Source organism: Sus scrofa, chromosome 1 (genome assembly GCF_054392235.1).
Source record: "Sus scrofa isolate SSC_HxYL_T2T_F1_AM1 chromosome 1, Sscrofa_HxYL_maternal_Yorkshire_Landrace_v2.0, whole genome shotgun sequence".
In the NCBI taxonomy this organism is placed as follows: domain Eukaryota; kingdom Metazoa; phylum Chordata; class Mammalia; order Artiodactyla; family Suidae; genus Sus; species Sus scrofa.
In genome coordinates, this window is record NC_139383.1 from 155,890,846 (window position 1) to 155,911,579 (window position 20,734).

At 40.7% G+C, this 20,734-nt stretch overlaps 2 protein-coding genes across 9 annotated transcripts in view; both read right to left on the reverse strand.

Annotated features, from left to right (window-relative positions):
• The window catches only part of TJP1 (tight junction protein 1), a 264,401-nt gene that overhangs the window by 140,654 nt on the left and 103,013 nt on the right, over positions 1–20,734 (reverse strand).
• LOC110261549 (nucleoporin SEH1) lies at positions 372–3,221 on the reverse strand. Its single transcript, XM_021098906.2, is given in 3 exon segments — positions 372–1,816; positions 1,818–2,172; positions 2,175–3,221. Coding segments are annotated over 3 exon segments (1,077 nt in total). The 5' UTR covers positions 2,704–3,221; the 3' UTR covers positions 372–1,623.

Sequence of the window (20,734 nt, forward strand, 5' to 3'; positions counted from 1 at the left end):
AAGGATCAACCCATCCATCAATGTCAACATCATTAAAAGGCAAGCCTCTGTAATAGGACTGGAAGCACATGGTCAGTACTCTCAACAAAGAACTGCCCCCAGAGTGGCACCTGAATGAGATTCACATAGAAGGTGACTTCCATAAACAGAAATGCAAAGAGATGGAGTTGCAGGTTAAATGACTCCACAAGGAAACCGAGACAAATACCGAATGTGGGAGGTTCTATACAAGAAAACTGACCAGTTTTCAAAACAAATCAATAGTAAAAAAGAAAAGAAAAGCAAGTTGGGACTGCTATGGACCTTATGTGGATGGACTCCTTTTGAAACCTACATGTTGTAAAAAGACATTTTTGAGACAACTGGGGACATTTAATTCTGGGCTAAGTGTTAGATGATACCAAGATGTGATAATGGCATGTGACTATGTAAAGTATCCTTTCTGAGGAGACGCATATTGAAACATGCAGAGTTGAAACAGCATAATTTTGGGGACGTGCTTTAAAATACTTCAGCAGAAAGAAAAAGAAAAATTTTTAGAGACAAAAATGCAGCCGAAGAATGAGAACTGTTGATTCCAGGCAACGGGCATATGAGAAGTTTAATGTATTTTCTTTCTACTTTAGAGTATGTTTGAATGTTGGTGTACATTTGACATTTCTTTCATGAAAATCAATAAAAACAAAAATATTCCCATCAGCAAAGGTAGGTAGATTACAAATAACTGTCAGACATTCTTGCCATCTTTGTGTCTGGATGCTTCATGGCAATATGACACTGCGGGTCTTCTCAGCAAGACGTAGAGTCTTTCTTTTCCACCCCCTGAATCTGGGCAGCAGTGTGACTTGTTTTCACACATGATACAGGCAGAAGCCTAAAAAGCATCTGGCCACTGGGGCTTGCTCTCTCTTGCTACTAAGAACCCAGGGACAAGCAGGGGAAGAAGCCCAGGCAAGCCTGCTGGAGAGGTCACATAGAAAAGAAAGGAGATGCTCTGGCTGACAGTTTGCCAACATCCAGACAAATGAGCAAGGGAATTCTAGACCATCCAGTCCCAGCCAAGTCACAAACTGACAGCCTCTGCATGAGTGAGCCCAGGTAAGTCTAGCAAAAGAACCACTCAGCTGATCTGAACCCAAACTGCCAGCCCAAAGAACCATGATTGTCTTCAAAGGACCACAGATAGAGATGGAAACCTAGGGGACTTTGGAAGACCACTATAAGTTAATAATTGCTCCAGAAAGCCATCAGAACAAGGCAGGATTTTTTTTTTAATTTTCCCTCCTCCCAGCAACTGAGGATGGTAACAATCCTTTAATTTTAAAATCCATGTTAGTTTCAGAAACATTTCAAAAAAATTGTTTTGGTCACAATGTCCCAACAAAAAGCCTCTCCATTTATATTTCAAAAGTATCAAATAGTGTCAATAAACTCGCTAGTACAAAAAAAAATGATGTACACTGTATTTTTAAAGGCCTTTTGGATTGTGTTTAGTAGTAAGCAAGCTGCTGGTGTATCTTGGGAGAGATCAAATGGTGCTGGGAAAGGGAAAAGGAGCTTGCTTTCCATTCCTGTGTGAATGCAACAAGCAGCAAAACAGCAGTTACTCCAGTTAGCTGGTACTCAGCTGTGCTTTCTGTCAGCAGAAGATTCATTTAGTGAATGCTGCAGATTTGGGATATTTGAACCTAGGGAAGGATTTGTATTTCCCTGCTGAGAACTCCCACTGACAGGGTTCCCATTACCTTTCAGAATCCCAGTGCACTTCCAGTTGTCCATATAGTTAGCTTTCCACAGTTGTACACAGCCATGTCTCCTGAGACGACAGCACTGTCCCTATTATATTCCAGCTCACTTGCCAGACCTGGGAATTATGATTATCAAACTGAACCACCTCCTGGATTTCAAATTTGGTTGGCCCACTGGGAGAAATAAGTTCTTTTCTCACAGGCTTTAGTGTAAAAATTCTCACATCTTTGATTGCTATGCCTAGGATGTAGAAAGACCTCCCCAAGTTTGGAGCAAAAGCAATGTCATGGACAGGATCTGTGACTGTCATGAGGGTTTTGGCTTTGGCATATTTCCTGGCGTTCTCATTATATTCGAAAATGTGCACCTTGGCCATTGCATTAGGACTACTGTTGTTGCTGCCCACTGCGATCATGGCAGGGGTGAGCGAGAGCTTGAAGGATTCCAAGAAATGCAACTGCAGCTTAGCTTGCAGGAAACCTCATGCTGCAGAGACCACTAGTTGAGGTTCATGACATTTGGTACCTCATATATTCTTACTATACTGTCTGCAGGGCAAGTGGCTAACATAAGACCCATATGCTTGGATGCAAACTTCACATGGGTAACAGATGTCCTACTGTCCACTAGCCATGTCCTCTTTACCCAGTGGCTGTATCCTCACAGTTTATCATTTGATTCTCCTATTATTTCTTCCCATACAGCAGCTGTTCGGTCAAAAGAACAGGAAGCCAAAACCTGGCCAAATTCAGGATGGGCCCACGTCACACACCACACCGATCCACTATGTGTCTTCCAGCTAGCAATGCAATGGCAATCCCCACTTTCAGTTTTGTCCCAGACCTTGACACTCTGGTCGCTGGAGCAGGTGGCCATCTGCCACCTGTGAAAGTTTAAATTCACATCGTGGGTGAAATCCTTGTGGTCCGCATCGATGTTGCGTGCCACAAACATGGCTGCACCGGGCTCTTCCTGCCTCTGAGAGGGCGGTGTGGCTGCATGCAGACCACAGCCCACCAGGACCTGGGGTCAGGGTGAGCCTGAACAAGGCAGGCTTGCTTGACTAGTGGAGGTGGGAGAATTGCCTCAGGTCCTTGGGTGGGGGATGGGGTGAGGCCTACATTTGGATTCAAACCAAGGGCAGGAGTTTGAGGACTACCTTTCTGACTATCCCACATGCTTTATGGGATGCTAAGGAGGAGCTACTGCTCAAAGAAAGAGGAAGAGACAGCCTTTTCCGACCCCCTCTTCTCTTGGATGATTAAACTGTAGCAGAGCCTCCCTGCCTGCCCGCTTGCATCTCTCACAAGCACCCTATCTAAAGCAATTTCTTGCCTATCACTTTGTTTCTTACTAAATTCCTTCTGCACGGAGGCATAAAGAACCTGAACTCAGTGAGTCCAGATACCGGGTGAATGATTCTAATTTATAACCATGGGTTCAAGTCCCAATCTGGGTTCTGGCTAGCTTCAGGACGTTAGTGCGGTCAGTTTCAGTCAGATTTTAACTCCTTGTGCTACAGAGGGAACTCTGAGCTGAGGTGGGGGGTTTTTTGTCAGTTTTTTTTTAAGGGCTGCACCCGGGCATGTGGAGGTTCCCAGGCCAGGGGTCAAATCGGAGCTGCAGTTGCCAGCCTGTGCCACAGCCACAGCAACGTGGGATTCGAGTGCGTCTGCGACCTACACCACAGCTCAAAGCAATGCAGGATCCTTAACCCACTAAGCGAGGCCAGGGAACAAACCTTCATCCTCATGGATGCTAGTCGGGTTCCTTAACTGCTGAGCCATGACAGGAACTCCCTAAGGTATTTTTTACTGAAAGAAAATACTAAAGGATTTTAAATGATGACTGATGAATTTGGTTGAATCATATAACTTTAAAATATTCTTTGTAAGGATTGTGCAGCTCATCTTGGTACCATTAGCAAAATACTGTACTTATAAAATACAAATTCAAGATAATTAAATATTTCCCTATAATACTAGCTATTTATTTGGAAATAGCTGAAAGTTAACTTGATACTTTAATTTGTGATGAATATGGCTATTTTTAGTACATTAGAATTATTGTTTGCACACATTGCCACTTACATTTACATGATAATTTAACCTCTTCATTTATATTTTTAAAGCGGCAGTATAATTTTATGTAAGGACATTCTTTAAATAAGAATCTTATAAGTAAATGACCATATTTTATACTATTTTTATTGCATTTATTTGGTAAATGCCGCAAAAGTCTTTTGGCCTATGAGTTTGGGTTTAACATTATTCAATGAGGTTTAACAACACAAAAAGATGGTATATGGGAAGAATGGACTTTAAAAATGAAAAAAAAAATTGGTGGCAGCTTTATTATTTGTGAAACTAAACTAAAAGGGGACAAATGGAAACTTGAGGCTGGGTTCAGGGTTGATAGTGCAGAAACTAAGGACAACAGACAGACCCCTCATTTGGGGGAGTTCTTTTGAGGTTCTTCCTTCTTTTTGAAAGGGCAACACAAAGAGCTAGGAAAAGCCATTAGATTAATTATCATTCTACTTGATACTAAAATAAATGTTCTCTCCAGTTAACAAAGTGTGGACACATATGGTGAAAGCATCAGAAAGAACATGATGGAAATAATCTGGGAAAGGTCTTCTTGGACTGAAGTTTCCCTCACCTGCACCACAGTGGGGGTGACCTGGAGGAACTGGTGTCAGGGGTTGGGGGATGGGCCAGACTGACTCTTAGACCCCTTCTGGCCATAATTTTCAGTAACTGAAAAGGTCAAAAGCTAAAGGTCTTGTTCATTCCTGACACCTATGAGGACAGTGTCAGATGTGGTTATTTGTAGTGTCAACTAAAAAAAAAAAAAAAAATACAACCTGAAAGTTGAGAGTTAAGTTTTATTTTGGGTGAAATTAAGACTTAAGCCCAGAAGACAGCATCTCAGGTAGCCCCGAGAAACCACCTCCAAGGAGGTGAGGGGGGGAAGATAGGATATGTGAGCTTTTGCAACAAAGGGGAGGTAGTAGGAACAAAAGATTTACAGATAAGCGGGTTTATAGAAGATGTACAGAAAACCCTTTCTATGGGAAGACATAAAGGTCTGGGTGTATTGGAATCACTCCTTTGATATGCTTTCCTGAGTTTCCTCACTGCTCATTGGCCCACCCTTGTGAGTGGCTGGCTATTCTCATAGATGACCATGACATCTTTTGTTCTGTCCACTAAATACTGCCTAAGAGGAAAGGGAGAATATCAAGATATAAGCCATTAAGGTGAAGGGGGAGGTGCCTGCAGCCATGCACACATTTTATAGAAGTTTGCTGCTGGTCTTGTGAAAAGTAACTACAACTCACAAGGAGCAGACATCGCCATGAAGGATTTTAGTATTTTTCTAGATACTAGGAGATGAAACAAGGGGGCTCCTGCAAATAACTATCTGAAGACCTGTTCTTCCAGTTTTCCCAGAGTACAGAGCACCTCACTCCCGGTCTCCATCCTGAGCTCCACTCAGGGGGTGCTGTGGGTCAGTAGCTACAAGCGGCTCATGTTCTACTCAATGTAGAGGTTGATGGCAAGTGCCAAACTTCAGTTCACAGTAGGTTTTACAAAGTTTTAGAAAGACACATATTATAAAACTATATACTTTGTTTCTATGAAAAGCTAACTTTAAACATGTTTTATCTTAAATATGATTAATATTTCCAAAAGAGAGTACATATTATAGGTAAATGAAATTTTATAAAAGCTGGTCAAATTAATTTTAAAAACACATAAAAATCCAGCTAAACTTACATCTATGTGCGAGAGAGTGTATGTTTTGAAAGGGTGTGGTTTCCTGACTGAGTTGTTTGGAAACATTCTGACAAAGCCAAATTCATTTCTCTGATATCCTGAAGGCAGCAAAGCTAAAACAATATTCCTACACATATAATCAATTTAAGTCAATAAAGAAATGAAATTTAAAAGAGATTTCTAATAAATAACCTCCTAATTCCTTTTTGTAAACAGACTACACAAATAGCTGGATTAAAAAATTTAGTCATTCACTCATTAACTCATTTTTTATCTATCAAAAATATTCATATATCTCTTTATTTTAACAAATATTTGCATATCTCTTAGCATGTGCCAGAAACAATTTCTTTTCATTTTTTTTTTTTTTTTTGCTTTTTAGGGCCACACCTGCATGCAGCACATGGAGGTTCCCATGCCAGGGGACCGATCGGAGCTATAGCTGCTGGCCTACGCCACAGCCACAGCAATGCCAGATCTGAGCCGCATCTGCGACCTACAACACAGCTCATGGCAATGCTGGATCCTTAACCCATTGAGCGAGGCCAGGAATCGAACTCGCAACCCTCATGGTTCCTAGTCAGATTCGCTTCAGCAGCGCCACAACAGAAACTCCTTTTTTTCCATTTTAAAAAATATTTTACACTCCTTTATTGTCACTTTTGTTCAGTGTGATGCCACGTTCAAACTACTCAAGAATACATTTAAAATGTGGTCCTGGGGACTTCCCATTATGGCTCAGCGAAACGAATCTGACTAGTATCCATGAGGATGCAGGTTCGATCCCTGGCCTCACGCAATGATCCAGTGTTGCCATGAGCTGTGCTGTGTAGGTCACAGATGCTGATCGGATCCCGAGTTGCCGTGGCTGTGGTTTAGGCTGGCAGCTACAGCTCCAATTCGACCCCTAGCCTGGGAACCTCCATTGCCACGGGTAAAGCCCTAAAAAGACAGAAAAATAATAAATAAATAAATAAATATGGTCCTAAATGCAGAATGCTCTCCTACTAAGGGAAAAGCACAACCCCCTTGGTCAGCACCTCACACTGTGTTGTCAGTAGTAAAAAGATCCTTGAGCAGTGCAGTCCTCTTCACCATCCCCACCCTACCTCAAGGGAAATGCAGTTCCATCTGGACTCACTTATGCTTCTTTCACTATTGTTAAGTGAAATTATTAACAATGGGAGGTCCAAGTCAACCCAGGACACAGCAATAACAGACAAAAAGACACAAATAATACAATATATAATAAGTAATTACACATGTTATTGCTTTAACATAAATAGGTAGGTATGGAAATTATATTATTCTGCTTTATTTCCCTTTCTGTTACATAAATGTTATTATTTAAATAAAACAATAGAACTAGTTAATAATGGCAACCAGTAGTAATTAATAGGACTAATTAAATGATGTTTGAAAGATATTTTAAAATGTTTCTGTCCTCTGAAACAGCAATTTAATTTACCTCTCTTAAAATTATTAGACATTTAAATTTTGTAGGCTTGATATTGTACTTTTTTTTTTTTTTTTTTTTTTTGCTTTTTATGGCTGCACCCACGTCATATGGAAGTTCCCAGGCTAGGAGCTAAATCAGAGCTATAGCTGCCAGCCTATACCACAGCCACAGCAATGCCAGACCAAGCTGTATCTGCAACTTACACCACAGCCCACAGCAACACCGATGCATGACACCATGAGCGAGGCCAGGGATCGAATCTGCATCCTCATGAATCCTAGTCAGGTTCTTTACCACTGAGCCATGAAAGGAACTCCCTGTATTGTGTACTTTAAAGATATATAAATGTAAAACTTCATAAAAGGAAAACATAAATACAACAGGGGTAAACAGGTATTACCTTTATTTAACTATCACACACACATACACCCTGTTCCCTTCTGCTCCATGATCCAATAAGATATTTTTATTCTTTCTGCTTCTTTTCCCCATAATACTTCTCTGAACTGCCTACAGCCCTTGAGACATCCCTCTTTCCTTCATGTGGTGCCAAAAGTGAACACAGACATATTTAAATTCACTCTGATTTGTAACTCTGCCTTTTTCAAGCCCACAGGACAATGATCTCCAGTGTCAGTCCAAATTGGCGATATCAAGCCAAACATCCTCTCAACAAAAACATTTGAGCATATAGCAGTTTATTTACTAGCAAGAGCAGGTTTTTAGACTTGGGGAATCCATTTCTAACTTTCCAAAAACACCCATCTATTTTCTATTTACAGGCGTGTTTGTTAATCAGCTTCCTCTAGAAACTTGTCAAATAAGCTATGTCTAAAAGATTCACTGTTTTATACAACTTTTTCATTTGAAATAATTATAGATTCACAAAAAGTTGCAAAGAAATGTATAGAGAAGTCCTGCATTGCTTTCACCCAGCCTGATGTCAGCATCTCATACAACTCCAGTACAACACTGATACCAAAAAATGCGCACTCGTACAATTCAAAGGCTGTATTTAGATTTCGCCAGCTGTATGTGCACTCGTGCATGCCTGCCTGTGCATGTGTATAGCTCTACACAACTTGTATAACCACAACCACCACCACCCAGACACTCATACTGCATCTTCACCACAGGGCACTTCATACCATCCCTTCATAGCCAGAACCACCCTCTCCCCTAACCCCTAACCTCTGGCAACTACTAATCTGTTCTCCAACCCTATAATTAAATTACTTCATGAATATTACATAAAGGGAATAACATGGCATGCAACCTTTAGGAATTGGCTTTTTTCACGCAGCATGACTTCCCTGAGGTTTATACAAGTTGTTGCGTGTGTCAACAGTTCCTTCCTCTTTACTGCTGAGTAATGTTCCATGATCTGGGTGTATCACTGTTGGCTCAACCATCACTCACTAAAGGACATTTGAGTAGTTTCCAATTTCTGGTGATCATGAATAAAACTGCTATGGATATTGCCCTAGAAAAGGCAAAAAGACCAAAAAAAAAAAAAAAAAAAAACCTGCCATGGATATCTATGTACCAATCCCTGCATGAAAATAACTCTTCATTTCTCTGGGATAGATGCCTAATAATTCAAATGCTGAGACCCTATGGTGAATCCATTTTTGCTTTTGAAAGGGACTGCCAAACTACCTTCCAGGGTAGCTGTACCATTTTACACCCTTCCCAGCAGTGATGAGGGATCACATGCCTTTGCACACTTGTCAGCATTTGGTGTTATCATTATGTTTTCATTTTAGCCATCCTGAGAGATGTGTAATAATAGCTAACTGTGGTTTTCATCTACATTTCTCTGATAGCTAATGATGTTGAACAGCTTTTCATGTGCTTATATTTCACCTGCAGAGCCCCTCCAATGAAATGTTCATCTTTTGTCCATTTTCTTTTCTTTTTCTTTTTTTTTTTTTTTTGATCTTTTTGCCATTTCTTGGGCCGCTCCCGAGGCATATGGAGGTTCCTAGGCTAGGGGTCGAATCGGAGCTGAGCTGCCAGCCTACGCCAGAGCTGCAGCAACATGGGATCCGAGCCGAGTCTGCAACCCACACCACAGCTCATGGCAACGCCAGATTGTTAACCCACTGAGCAAGGGCAGGGATCGAACCCGCAACCTCGTGGTTCCTAGTCGGATTCGTTAACCACTGCGCCACGATGGGAACTCCTGTCCATTTTCTAAAGATGGGTTTGGGAGTTCTTCCTACAGTCTTGATACAAGCACCTTGTTGCAGACATGGTTTGCAAATATATTTTCCCCAGTAAATAGATTGTCTTTTCATCCTTTCAAAAGGCTTTTTCCCAGTGCAAAAGCTGTTTGTTTTGATTAATTGAAATTTATCACTTGTTTTTCTTTTATGGATTACATATTTGAAATCAAGTCTGATTGATCAAGATGGTGGAGGAGTAAGACATTGTGCTCACCTTTCTCCACAAACACATCAAAAAAACACATCTACGAGTAGAATGATTTGCACAGAACATCTACTGAACACTAGCAGAAGAATTTAAACCTCCAAAAACTGCAAAAAAACCTCCAAATAGGGAGTTCCCGTCGTGGCACAGTGGTTAACGAATCCGACTAGGAACCATGAAGTTGCGGGTTCGGTCCCTGCCCTTGCTCGGTGGGTTAACGATCCGGCGTTGCTGTGAGCTATGGTGTGGGTTGCAGACGCAGCTCGGATTCCAAGTTGCTGTGGCTCCTGCGTAGGCCAGTGGCTACAGCTCCGATTCGACCCCTAGCCTGGGAACCTCCATATGCCGTGGGAGCGGCCCAAAGAAATAGCAAAAAGACAAAAAACAAACAAACAAACAAACAAACAAACAAAAAAAACCCTCCAAATAAATGGGTAAAACAAAAGAGAAAAAAAAAGATAGAGAAAAGGAATCAGGACGATGGGACTAGGATTCCTGAGAGGGAGCTGGGAAAGAGAAAAGGAACCCACACCCTGGGAAGCCACCTAACTGATAGGGAGATCAGCCAAGATGGAAGGACCTAAGTCACCAAGAAAAGCACAGCAGCTGGACTGAGGAGGACAAAGCAGAGTGAGAGCTGCACAGATCATCTGCACCATCTCCCCAGACACCACAGCCTGAGTTGCTCGGGTGGGGGCTGGGTACTGAGACTCAGGCTCTGGAGGTCAGTTCTGGGGAGAGGACTAGGATTAGAGAGGTCAGTTCTGGGGAGAGGACTAGGATTAGGGAGACAGCCTGAGGAGCTAGGGTGCAGTGTGCCATGGGCTGGAGAGCAGAACACAATAGTTGAGGAAACTTGGGAGGAGGTCTGGGCCTGCAGGAGAAGCAAGGTGCCACTGTTGGGGAGGGCGAGAGGAGGAGGGATGGACCACCACAGGAAACTCCTTCACCATGCACACATGGACTCTTGGAGGGCAGGGTGCCTCTAGAGCAGACTATGGGTGGCAAGAGGCCACTTGCTTGGGCTACAGGAGACTGGGTGCTTCTCGTGCGGGCTACAGGTGGCTGGGCACCTCTTGTGTGGGCAAAGGGCAGGAGGGGGCTAGGCACTACACGGTACCTCTTGCGTGATCTACAGGTGGCAGGGACAAACCACAGCAGTCATCTCAGAAACCAGGGGGAGGTGTGGACTGTCACCACTAGGGGTCTGTGAACAGGTTCCACATGTGGCCCCAGTCACCACAGAGGTCAGCAAAAAAGAGAGCACTGCAACTGAGCACCACCCGTTGTTGCTCCCACTGCCCTGGGAACATACCCACCCTGCTGCTGCCACTGCCAAACGCTCCAACAGCATCTACACATGTGTGATCACTGACACTTCCCAAGATCCTGCAACTAGGAGCAGCCTATAAAGCACCTCCTGCATGGGCTAAGCGGGATAGGGTGCTTCTTGCATGGACTACAGGTGACAGCAGCAAACCAATGCAGTTATCAATGATTCTAGAGGTGGGCATGGCCCTCCACCACTAGGGTCTGTGAACAGGCACCACTTGCAGCCCCAATCACCTCAGGGTACCACAGAGGAGGACACTATAACTGAACTCCACCCATTGTTGCTCTTACTCCCCTGGGAACTCACTCATATACCCTGCCACTGCCACTGCCAAATGCTCCAGGCACCACTTAAATCTGCCTGTGGCTCATTACCACTTCCCAGGGCCCTGCAACTAGGAGTCGCCTGCACCACCTTCCTGCAGGTCCTTGCTACTGTCAAAAGCCTACCAGCTAGGCACTAACTACTAGCCCTACGCATTGCCTCATTCTCCTTGGAAACACTCAGCACCCTGGAGATAACAGCCTGCTCATACCTAAGAAAGAGATGGCAAATATCCAAACTCACACACCAAAAATAAATAGTCACCTCCTTCAAAATACAAAGGGGCACTCCTGCATAGAAATAGCCCTCTAAGACTACAGTTTGGTTTCCCTAAACTCATAGAAAAAGAAAAATATAAGCAAAATGGAGGAGCTCAGGAACCAGTCCCAGTTAAAATAACAATGAAAAAAACCCCTGCAGTCTATTAGACATGGAGTTCAAAAAGGAGATAGCAAAAATACTGACAGAAATAAGGCTGGATGTCAAGTAATTAAGGGCAGATATAAACAGAAATGCAGATTACTTTAGAATGGAACTAGAAAATAAAAGGATGAATGCAGAAAAAATAGAAAATTCATTTGTAGAGATGCTAACTGAGCCAAAGGCGCCAAAGAGCAGATTGAATAATGCAGAGGAACGAATTAGTGACTTGGAAGATAAAATAATGGAAATCACCCAATCAGGACAGCAGACAAAAAACCAAATGAAAAAACACAAAAGCAATATAAGAGATCTATGGGATAACATAAAGTGGGCCAATCTACGCATAATAGGAATTCCAGAAGGAGAAGAAAAAGAAAAGGGGATTGAAAATACATTTGAAGAAATTTCGGCTGAAAACTTTCCAAATCTAAAGGAAACTGATTATCAAGATACAGAGAACACAGAGGGTCCTAAACAAGCTGAACCCAAAGAGACCCACCCCAAGGTATATTACAGTAAAAATGGCACAAGTAATAAATAAGGAAAGGACTTTAAAGGCAGCAAGGGAAAAACAAAGCATAATTATAAGGAATCCCCATAAGGCTATCAGCTGATTTCTCTACAGAAACTACAGGCCAGAAGAGAGTGGCAAGATATATTCAAAGTTCTAAAAGAAAAACTTGCAGCCTAAAACACTCTACCCAGCAAGATTATCATTTAGAATAGGAGGAGAAATAAAGAATTTCTCCAACAAACAAGAGCTAAAAGAGTACAGCAATACTAAACCCTTTCTAAAAGAAATACTGAAAGGGCTTTTCAAATAAAAAAAAGTAATAAGAAATAGGATGGAGGAAACCACAACTGGAAAGCAATCATTTAAATAAGCCAGTATACAGATCTAAAAGTGGGAAAAACCTATTTTACAAAAACCTATTGTAAAAATGATGATAAACACAAAGAACAGCAAAAGGACAAACATGAAGATGTTAAAACAAAAAAGGACTTCAAAATCACAGAATGTTGGGAAGGAAAGTAAGAAAATCTAGACTCTTTCCTTTTTAGTAATGTCTTTACGCCTATATGACTATAAGGCCAAAGCAAGCAGATATAGGAAGGAGCTAACTTACTTAAAAAAACAGGGCAACCACAAATCTAAACCAAACATTACATTCACAAAAACTAAAAAGAAAAATACACCAGCATAAAATAAGTGGAAATCATCCAACCAAAACAAAACAAAAAAAAAAAAAGGAACAACTTGCCTTGAAAAAGACACATTCACCCATATGTTCATTACAGGACTATTCACAATAGCCAAGACATGGAAACAACCTAAATGTCCATCGACAGATGAATGGATTAGGAAGATGTATATATACACAATGAAATACTACTGAGCCGTAAAAAGGAACAAAATAATGCCATTTGCAGCAATATGTATGGAACTAGAGATTCTCATACTAAGTGAAATAAGTCAGAAAGAGACAAATACCATATGATATCACTTAATCACTTATATCTGGAATCTAATATATGGTACAAATGAACCTTTCCACAGAAAAGAAACTCATGGACTTGGAGAACAGACTTGTGATTGTCAAGGGGGAGGAGGAGGGAGTGGGATGGACTGGGAATCTGGGGTTAACAGATGCAAACTCCTGTATTTGGATTGGATAAGCAATGAGATCCTGATGTATAGCACTGGGAACTGTATCTAGTCACTTGTGATGAAGCATGATGGAGGATAATGTTAGAAAAAGAATGTATATATATATATTGTGTGTGTGACTGGGTCACTGTGCTACAGTAGAAAATTAACAGAACACTGTAAACCAAGTATAACAGAAAAAATAAAAATCATTAAAAAAAAAATCAAGTCTAAGAATTCTCAGCCCTGTTCTAAATTCTGAAGATTTTCTCTTATGTTTTTCTTTAGAACTTCTATAGGTTTATGTTTTACATTTAGGTTTGTCTAGCATTTTTAAACTATCTGAATGGATAAGTTACACTTCTCTCTCTCAGAGAAAATAGTTTTAAAGCAAAAGTGTAATCTGAACTTGGGAAATCAAAGTCTGAGTTTAGTTGACAAAGTTCTCTTTAACTTTGTTGCCCTTTTCTGATGACTTAAAAAAAAAGTGAAGTAGTCATTTCAAAAAATGAGTCATTTTATTGACATACAATTTTTTGCTTCAATCTAAACATAACACCAAACAACTCAGGTACAGTCACTTCATCCTTTTCTAAACATCTTACACATCATCAAAGATCAGTTTTGAAGAAAAAACACACAAATGTCTGTTTTACTATACCTCTTTTCTCCACACTCATCCTCAATGTATGTTCCTTTCATCCTGCACTTTGAAAATATGATTTTATGCCAGGCTAATATTTTAACATCATCTGATGGCAGACAACAATGATAGGCATTTTGTAGGCATATATGCTAAGGAGCTACCTCCTTCCATTTCTTTAAATTCAAACAATTTGTTGTGTGCTTATAAACACTGAGAAAACTTAAAAGAAACCAAACACTTGCATTATGAAAGCCTTAGTATCACAGGGAAATCTTAAGAGCATTGTATGTGAGGCATGGAGGCATTTAATAGGCAAGATTATTTCAGTTTCTTTGGTAAGAAGTTTATAGAGTAAATGGGGTTTCTAAAACTTACATTTGCACTGTCTCCTGAATATGTAGATAGATATGCAAAGTATCAATGATCTTTGTACTTTGTTTACTGAGATTTCATTAAAACCTCAGAAATTAAGATGATTTGAAACTTTAAACTTTAAATTTGAAACTTCAAATTTTAAATTTGACTTTACAATTTAAAAATTTTATATTTAAAATTTAAAAATTTAAAATTTAAAACTGAAATTTTAATTTTCCATTCAAAATACCCAATAGCTGGGCAGAAAACTTTTGTTGCCATGATGTGACATACTGAAGGAGGTAGGATGATAAGACCTGACAGCATCAGCTCTACATCATAAGGGGCCAACACATCTGCTATCAAGATTTCCCTCTTTGACTACATGGCACTTTATTGCAACCTCTGAATCAGGAAATTTTCATGGAGCAAGAGGGGAATAAAACCATACCGCATTCCTGTGGCATGCCCAAGATTGTTCTGCGGCAGCTCTTTTCAAGTGAGTGTGGGTATCTTTGGACAGAGATGAAAAAACTTGTGATTCAGGAATACCTATCTCAGCCCAAGGTAGGAAGATCTGGTGTCCTAAGGGCTTTCACGCTACCTTCCCAAGGCCCCACTCCAATTCTGTTCTGTATCTTGCATATTATGCTATTCTAGTCTTTCCCTCCTAATGTGGTTGTGTGTTTCCTTCCACCTGTCCTTAAAAGAACACAGACAGAGTTCCCATTGTGGCTCAGGGGGTTAAGAAACTGACGTAGTCTCCATGAGGATTTGAGTTCAATCCCTGGCCTTGCTCAGTGGGTTAAGGATCTGGTATTGCCACAATGTGTGGTGCAGGCTGCCTGCTGCAGCTCTGATCCACCTCCTAGCCTGGGAACTTCCATATGCCACAGATGCAGCTGTCAAGAGAAAAACAAAAAAGCAAACCAAAAAAAACCCCCATCACAGTCATTTGGCCTCTTTTTCAGTGAGGTCTTGGCATGCTGGCATTGCTATTATAACCATTTTCATTTTAATTATCTGAATCCTTACAAAATATGATCAGAATGTTCACAATGTTAACATTTTAACCAACACTATCTTGACATAAAGCATAACAGTTAAACAATATCCAAGTCAAAGCCGGATTCTTAATGTTCATGGCTGCCATGCCCTTAATTACACACCTAAATTTCTTTGCTCAGTGATGCAACAATAGATGATGTATTACTGCAAACTACGAATCAAGGATGCCATAAGAGGTCGGGATAAAGAGAGTCACAGTGACCACAGAAGGTAAATAACCCACACAGTACCCATGAGACACTAAGACCACACTGCTTTCAGCCCCTATTTGGGGGCCACTTTATGGGTTTTGTACTTTTCCCCAGCCTTCAGTACCTATTACCAGAATCTGGGGTTTTGTGTCCCAGGGAGGGGTTTCTTGAGACCCTGGATCTTCAGGGCTAGAATCAGAGCACTCTATGCAGAGTCAGCTAGTCCCCCAGGGATATTCATAAAACAGCCGGTCTCCAGAGCTCTCAGACTAGGATGGCCCCTCCTACTGGCTCTGGGGACCTTACCCTGCTTGTGCTCACTGCAGAGAACCAGGGAGAGAAGTTTCAGAGCGCAGATAAACGGGCACATCTGCTTCTCCACCTCCTTGGCCAGAGCCCCATTTCAATCTTAGTCCAGAAGCTAAAGATGTCCCAGAAAGGAAGACACAGAGATCAGAAGGGCAGACTCTAAGCTAGGAAGGCACAGTGTGCAAACTCCCCCACACTTACACTACTCAGTGCACAGAGAGAGGTCGCCTGTAGTAGCTCCCATTGTGAATACAAAGAATTCTTTTCCGTCACTCACGCATGTTTCCTTATTAGATGCCATTCACTACACTGTGTGTTTGGGATGCAGAAAAGTATAAAAGGTCTCTTTGCTCCAAGAATCTATAGTCTGAAAAGGAAACACTATAAGAGATAAGAACAAGGGAGAGGGATAAGAGCAGACAGGGGCCAGGGAAACAGAGCAGAGAAGGGAGGTTACTTGGATGAGGGCTTCCAGGAAGGTGTCCCTCAGAGCTGGCACTGGGGAGTGGAAATACGTGAAACAGAAACCCATGGGCCTGAGAAAGAGTTCTTGCATTTCAAAGTCTTTGAAGTAAATTTCAAACGCTGCCACCAGTGTGAGGACTGCTCTTCCTAAAAAAGGACACTGTCATTTCCCACAAGCAGCAAGAAGAACCCACAAAGGGTGGATGTGACTGTATATGGCTGACAAGAAGGGGAAGAAGGCCTGGCACTGCCCCCACTAGCCTGGAAGGCTGGGCTTTAACCATGAGAGTCAGGGCGCTGCTGAGCCCCACGCTCCTGTGTAGTATATGCTAGAGTTGAGTCTGGTTAGTCCAGGACCCATATCTTTCTTACCAGGCATAGGGGCAGGGGGAAAATATATCAGCTAAAATATTTAACCAACTGAAAATAATTTATATTTGTGTACAAACAACCTGCTGATTAAATGTGATTCTTAACTGCTCATTAAAAGGAGGTCCACCCTTCAGGACCTATACTTTGCAACACTTAGTTACCATTTAATTGCAGTTATAGTATCAGCAAAATATAAAAAGGCTGCATTTCTTTATATGCTATAATTTTACTTTTTCGACTAATTCCAACCTTCTCTGTGCTCAATTAGTATAACTTAGTGATGTTTTGTCGTGTATAAGCTTTTACAGCCTGACTTGTCTTTAAACTTTCTAGCCAGAAAACAGCAGGATTAGTAAATTCTTAAGATTTTTTTAAAAAGATCAAATTTTCTTTACTGATTTTAAATGACTGTAAGCTGTTGGGAAAGTAATATTTATAATCAAAAATATAATCTATATCCTTCTTAACCATAACTTAGCTTTGACTGAGAATCACATGTGAGTTTGTGGTCTCAGTCTTATAATGTCTAGAATATACTATACATAACAGAACTAGATTCATTTGGGGCTTCTAAAGCCCGGAGACCCATTAAGAGTTTCCATAATTAGGGACATTTCTAGAGGTGGAGGAAACAGGGAAAGGCTTTCTGATCTTCTGGCAAATTTTTCTGCTTTCTGTTTTGGTTGCAGCTGCAGCAATGCCAGATCCTCAACCTACTGTGCCACAGTGGGAACACCTGATCATCTGGTAAACTTTTAACTGGGAACAGCAAGTTAGGTTATTTTATTTTGAGAGAGGGATGAAAACTCGAGCAAGTGATATAAAAGAGAGACTGAATGCATGATAAATTCAATATCCTGTGATCAATCATAATGGAAAAGAATCTGAAAAGAATATATATATATGTGTGTCTGTATAACTGAGTCACTGTGCTGTACAACAGAAATTAACAAACACAACACTGTAAATCAACTACACTTGAATAAAATAAATTAGAAAAATAAAAAGGTGACATATGAGGACAGGGAATGAGCACTACACACTTCTGGGGAAGACCTTGCAGGGAGAAGGGACAGCAACTGCCAGGCCTCTGAGATAGGAGGGACTCAGGGTGTCATGAGCAGCAGGAGGCCAGTGGGCTAGACTAGAGCAGGATCTTACTGACATGTAGAACACTAACCCAAATTCAGCAGCATACAATTTGTTTTCAAGCACTCTAGGAACATTCATTGAGCTACCATATGCTGAGCCATAAACCATGCCTCAAAAAATATAAAATAACTATAATCATCAAAGTGTGCTCTCTGCCATAATGCAACCAAACTAGAAAATGATAAGAGAAAGACAACAAGAAAATCTCTAACCATATGGAAATACATCAATATTTCTAAATAATCACTGTGTCAAAGAGGAAATCTCAAAGAAATTTTAAAAATACATAGAACTGCATAAAAATGAAAACACAACATATCAATAAGTGGATGCAGTGATAGCAATAGCTGAGAGGAAAATTTATAGCACTGAAATATTTATATGAAAAATGCAGAAAGGTATCCAATTAGTAATCTGACTTTTAAAGACAAAAAACAAAACAAAACAAAACCAGGAGTACCCGTCATGGCTCAGTGGTAACAAACCCAACTGTATCCACGAGGATGTGGGTTCGATCCCTGCCTCGTTCAGTGGGATAAGAATCCGGCACTGCTGTGAGCTGTGGTATAGGCTGCAGATGCAGCTCAGATCTGGCGTTGCTGTGGCATAGGATGGCAGCTGCAGCTCCAATTTGACCCCTAGCCTGGGTACTTCCACATGCTCTGGATATGGCCCTAAAAAGACAATAGAATAATAATAACAACAACCTGACTTTTTACCTCAAGAAACCAGGGGTGGAGGGTGGAAGGAAGAGAGCAAAATCAGCAAACAGTGAACAAAAGGAAGTAATAAAGATAAGAACAAAAACTAATAAAATTAAAAATAGAAAAACAAAAAGCAAAAGGCTGGTTCTTGGGGTGGGGAGCTAGGGACCAATAAAATTGACAAACCTTTAGTCAGATTGACAAAAATAAAGGGAAAACACAAAAAACCATTACCAGGATTGGAATAACGGATATCACTACAGATCCTACAGTTATTAACAAGATAATAAAGGAACACTATGAACAACTTTATACCCAGAAATTTGAAAACTCAGAAGAAATGGACCAATACCTCGAAAACCACAAACACTAAAACTCAACCAAGATGAAACAGTCAATATGAACAGCCTTATCACCTTTTTAAAAAATTGAATATCTAATCTTAAAGCTTCCAAAAGATAAATTTCCAGGGCCAAAAAAATACACTGAGTTCCCGTTGTGGCACAGTGGAAGCGAATCCGACTAGTATCCATGAGGATGTGGGTTTGATTCCTGGCCTCACTCAGTGGGTTGGGGGTCTAGTGTTGCCATAAGCTATGATGCAGGTTGCAGACATGGCTTGGATCCTGTGTTGCTGTGGCTGTGGCTGTGGCCAGAGCTGTAGCTCTAATTTGACCTCCCTAGCCTGGGAACTTCCATGTGCTGCAGGTGCATCCCTAAAAAGCAATAAATAAATAAATACATACATACAGGCAGACATATATACATAAATAAATAAAAGAATTCACTGGGGGAATTCTACCAAACATTTAAAGAAGAATTAACACCAATCAAAACCCCTGCAAGATATTTATAGTTATAGATGAGATTATTGCAAAGCATATATAGAAAAGCAAAGGAACTAGAATAGCTAAATCAATTTTGAAAAAATAAATAAAATGGGAGGAATCAAATCTATGAGATTTCAAGACTCAAACAGGTATAGTAATCAATGCATAGGCCTGAAGCTGCAGCTTCAATTCAACCCCTAGCCCGGAACTTCCATATGCCACAAGCATGGCCATTAAAAAAAAAAAAAAAAAATACAAGTACGTTCTAAAAATAAATTCAAAGCTCTAGAAAATGTTATCTTACAAGGTTATCAAATGTTCTTGTTTTCAGGATCATGAAAGCAATTTCCTTATATCAAAGCCCATACCTTCTGAAATGAATATCCTTTGTTGGGTGGCTTACACAATGCTATTCAGCCACTATAATGAAAAAACAGGGTGTTTTTTTCACAAGAGAGGCATGACACCTCCAGGGAGTGATGCACCTGCATTTCTAGCAGGCAGTCACTGTACTCTCACCATGTCACCATGAAGCATGTGTAAGAAAATGAATATGTCATAGCACTTTCCCTCCGTTTACAATACATGGAAAAATTATCAGTCCACTTTCTTGTCATGGTATTTTCAAAGGAGATCACATAATTACTTGGAAAATACGTATTTTACCAAACTCTAAATCCATGTGCAAAATGTAGTATTTTCTATACCACAGAGAAAATACAGAAATATTTTAAAAAGTAACCAAAAACTATAAACAAGACTCTTATGTACTGGCAACTGTAGGATGGCTTCTGCAGTGGGGTGTATGGTGGCTCTAACAAGGTATGTCCACATCCTAATCCCTAGAACCTGCAAAATGTGACCTTATTTGGGAAAAGGGTCTTTATAGATGAAATTAAGGAGACCATCCTAGATTATTATAGGCCATGATAAGTGTCTTTATAAGAGGGATGCAGAAAAGGGCTGTGAAGACAAGGGAAACATTGGAGAGCAGAGGCCACTAACTACGAAACCCAGGAGTGCTGAAGCAGCCTCCAAAACTGGAAGAGATAAGGGTCAGTCTCTCCTGGTCTCCTGGAGGGAGTGCAGCCCTGTCAGATTCACCCACTGTCCTCCAAAACCATGTGGTAATTTCTCACTGCAGCCATAGGAGACTAACACCCTCTTTAAAGGGACTATAATCCACACACTTGCCAATCAAAGCAAAACATGAAAATTGCTATCTCAAATTCAGGATAAAATAGGTCTCAAAAATACTTTAAGGCCTCCAGTTATCCACAATTTATTTGAATTCAGAAGAAGAAACAACCAAAAAGGTGTAACTTAGAGAAAAAAAAAAAAAGAGTTTAGAAACAGTTCATTTTCTGTTGTTTTTACAGCTGCAACTGTGGCATATGAAATTTCCCAGACCAAGGGTCAAATAAGCTGTAGCTGCAGGCCTATGCCACAGCCACAGCAACACTGGATCTGAGCCACATCTGTGACCTATGCC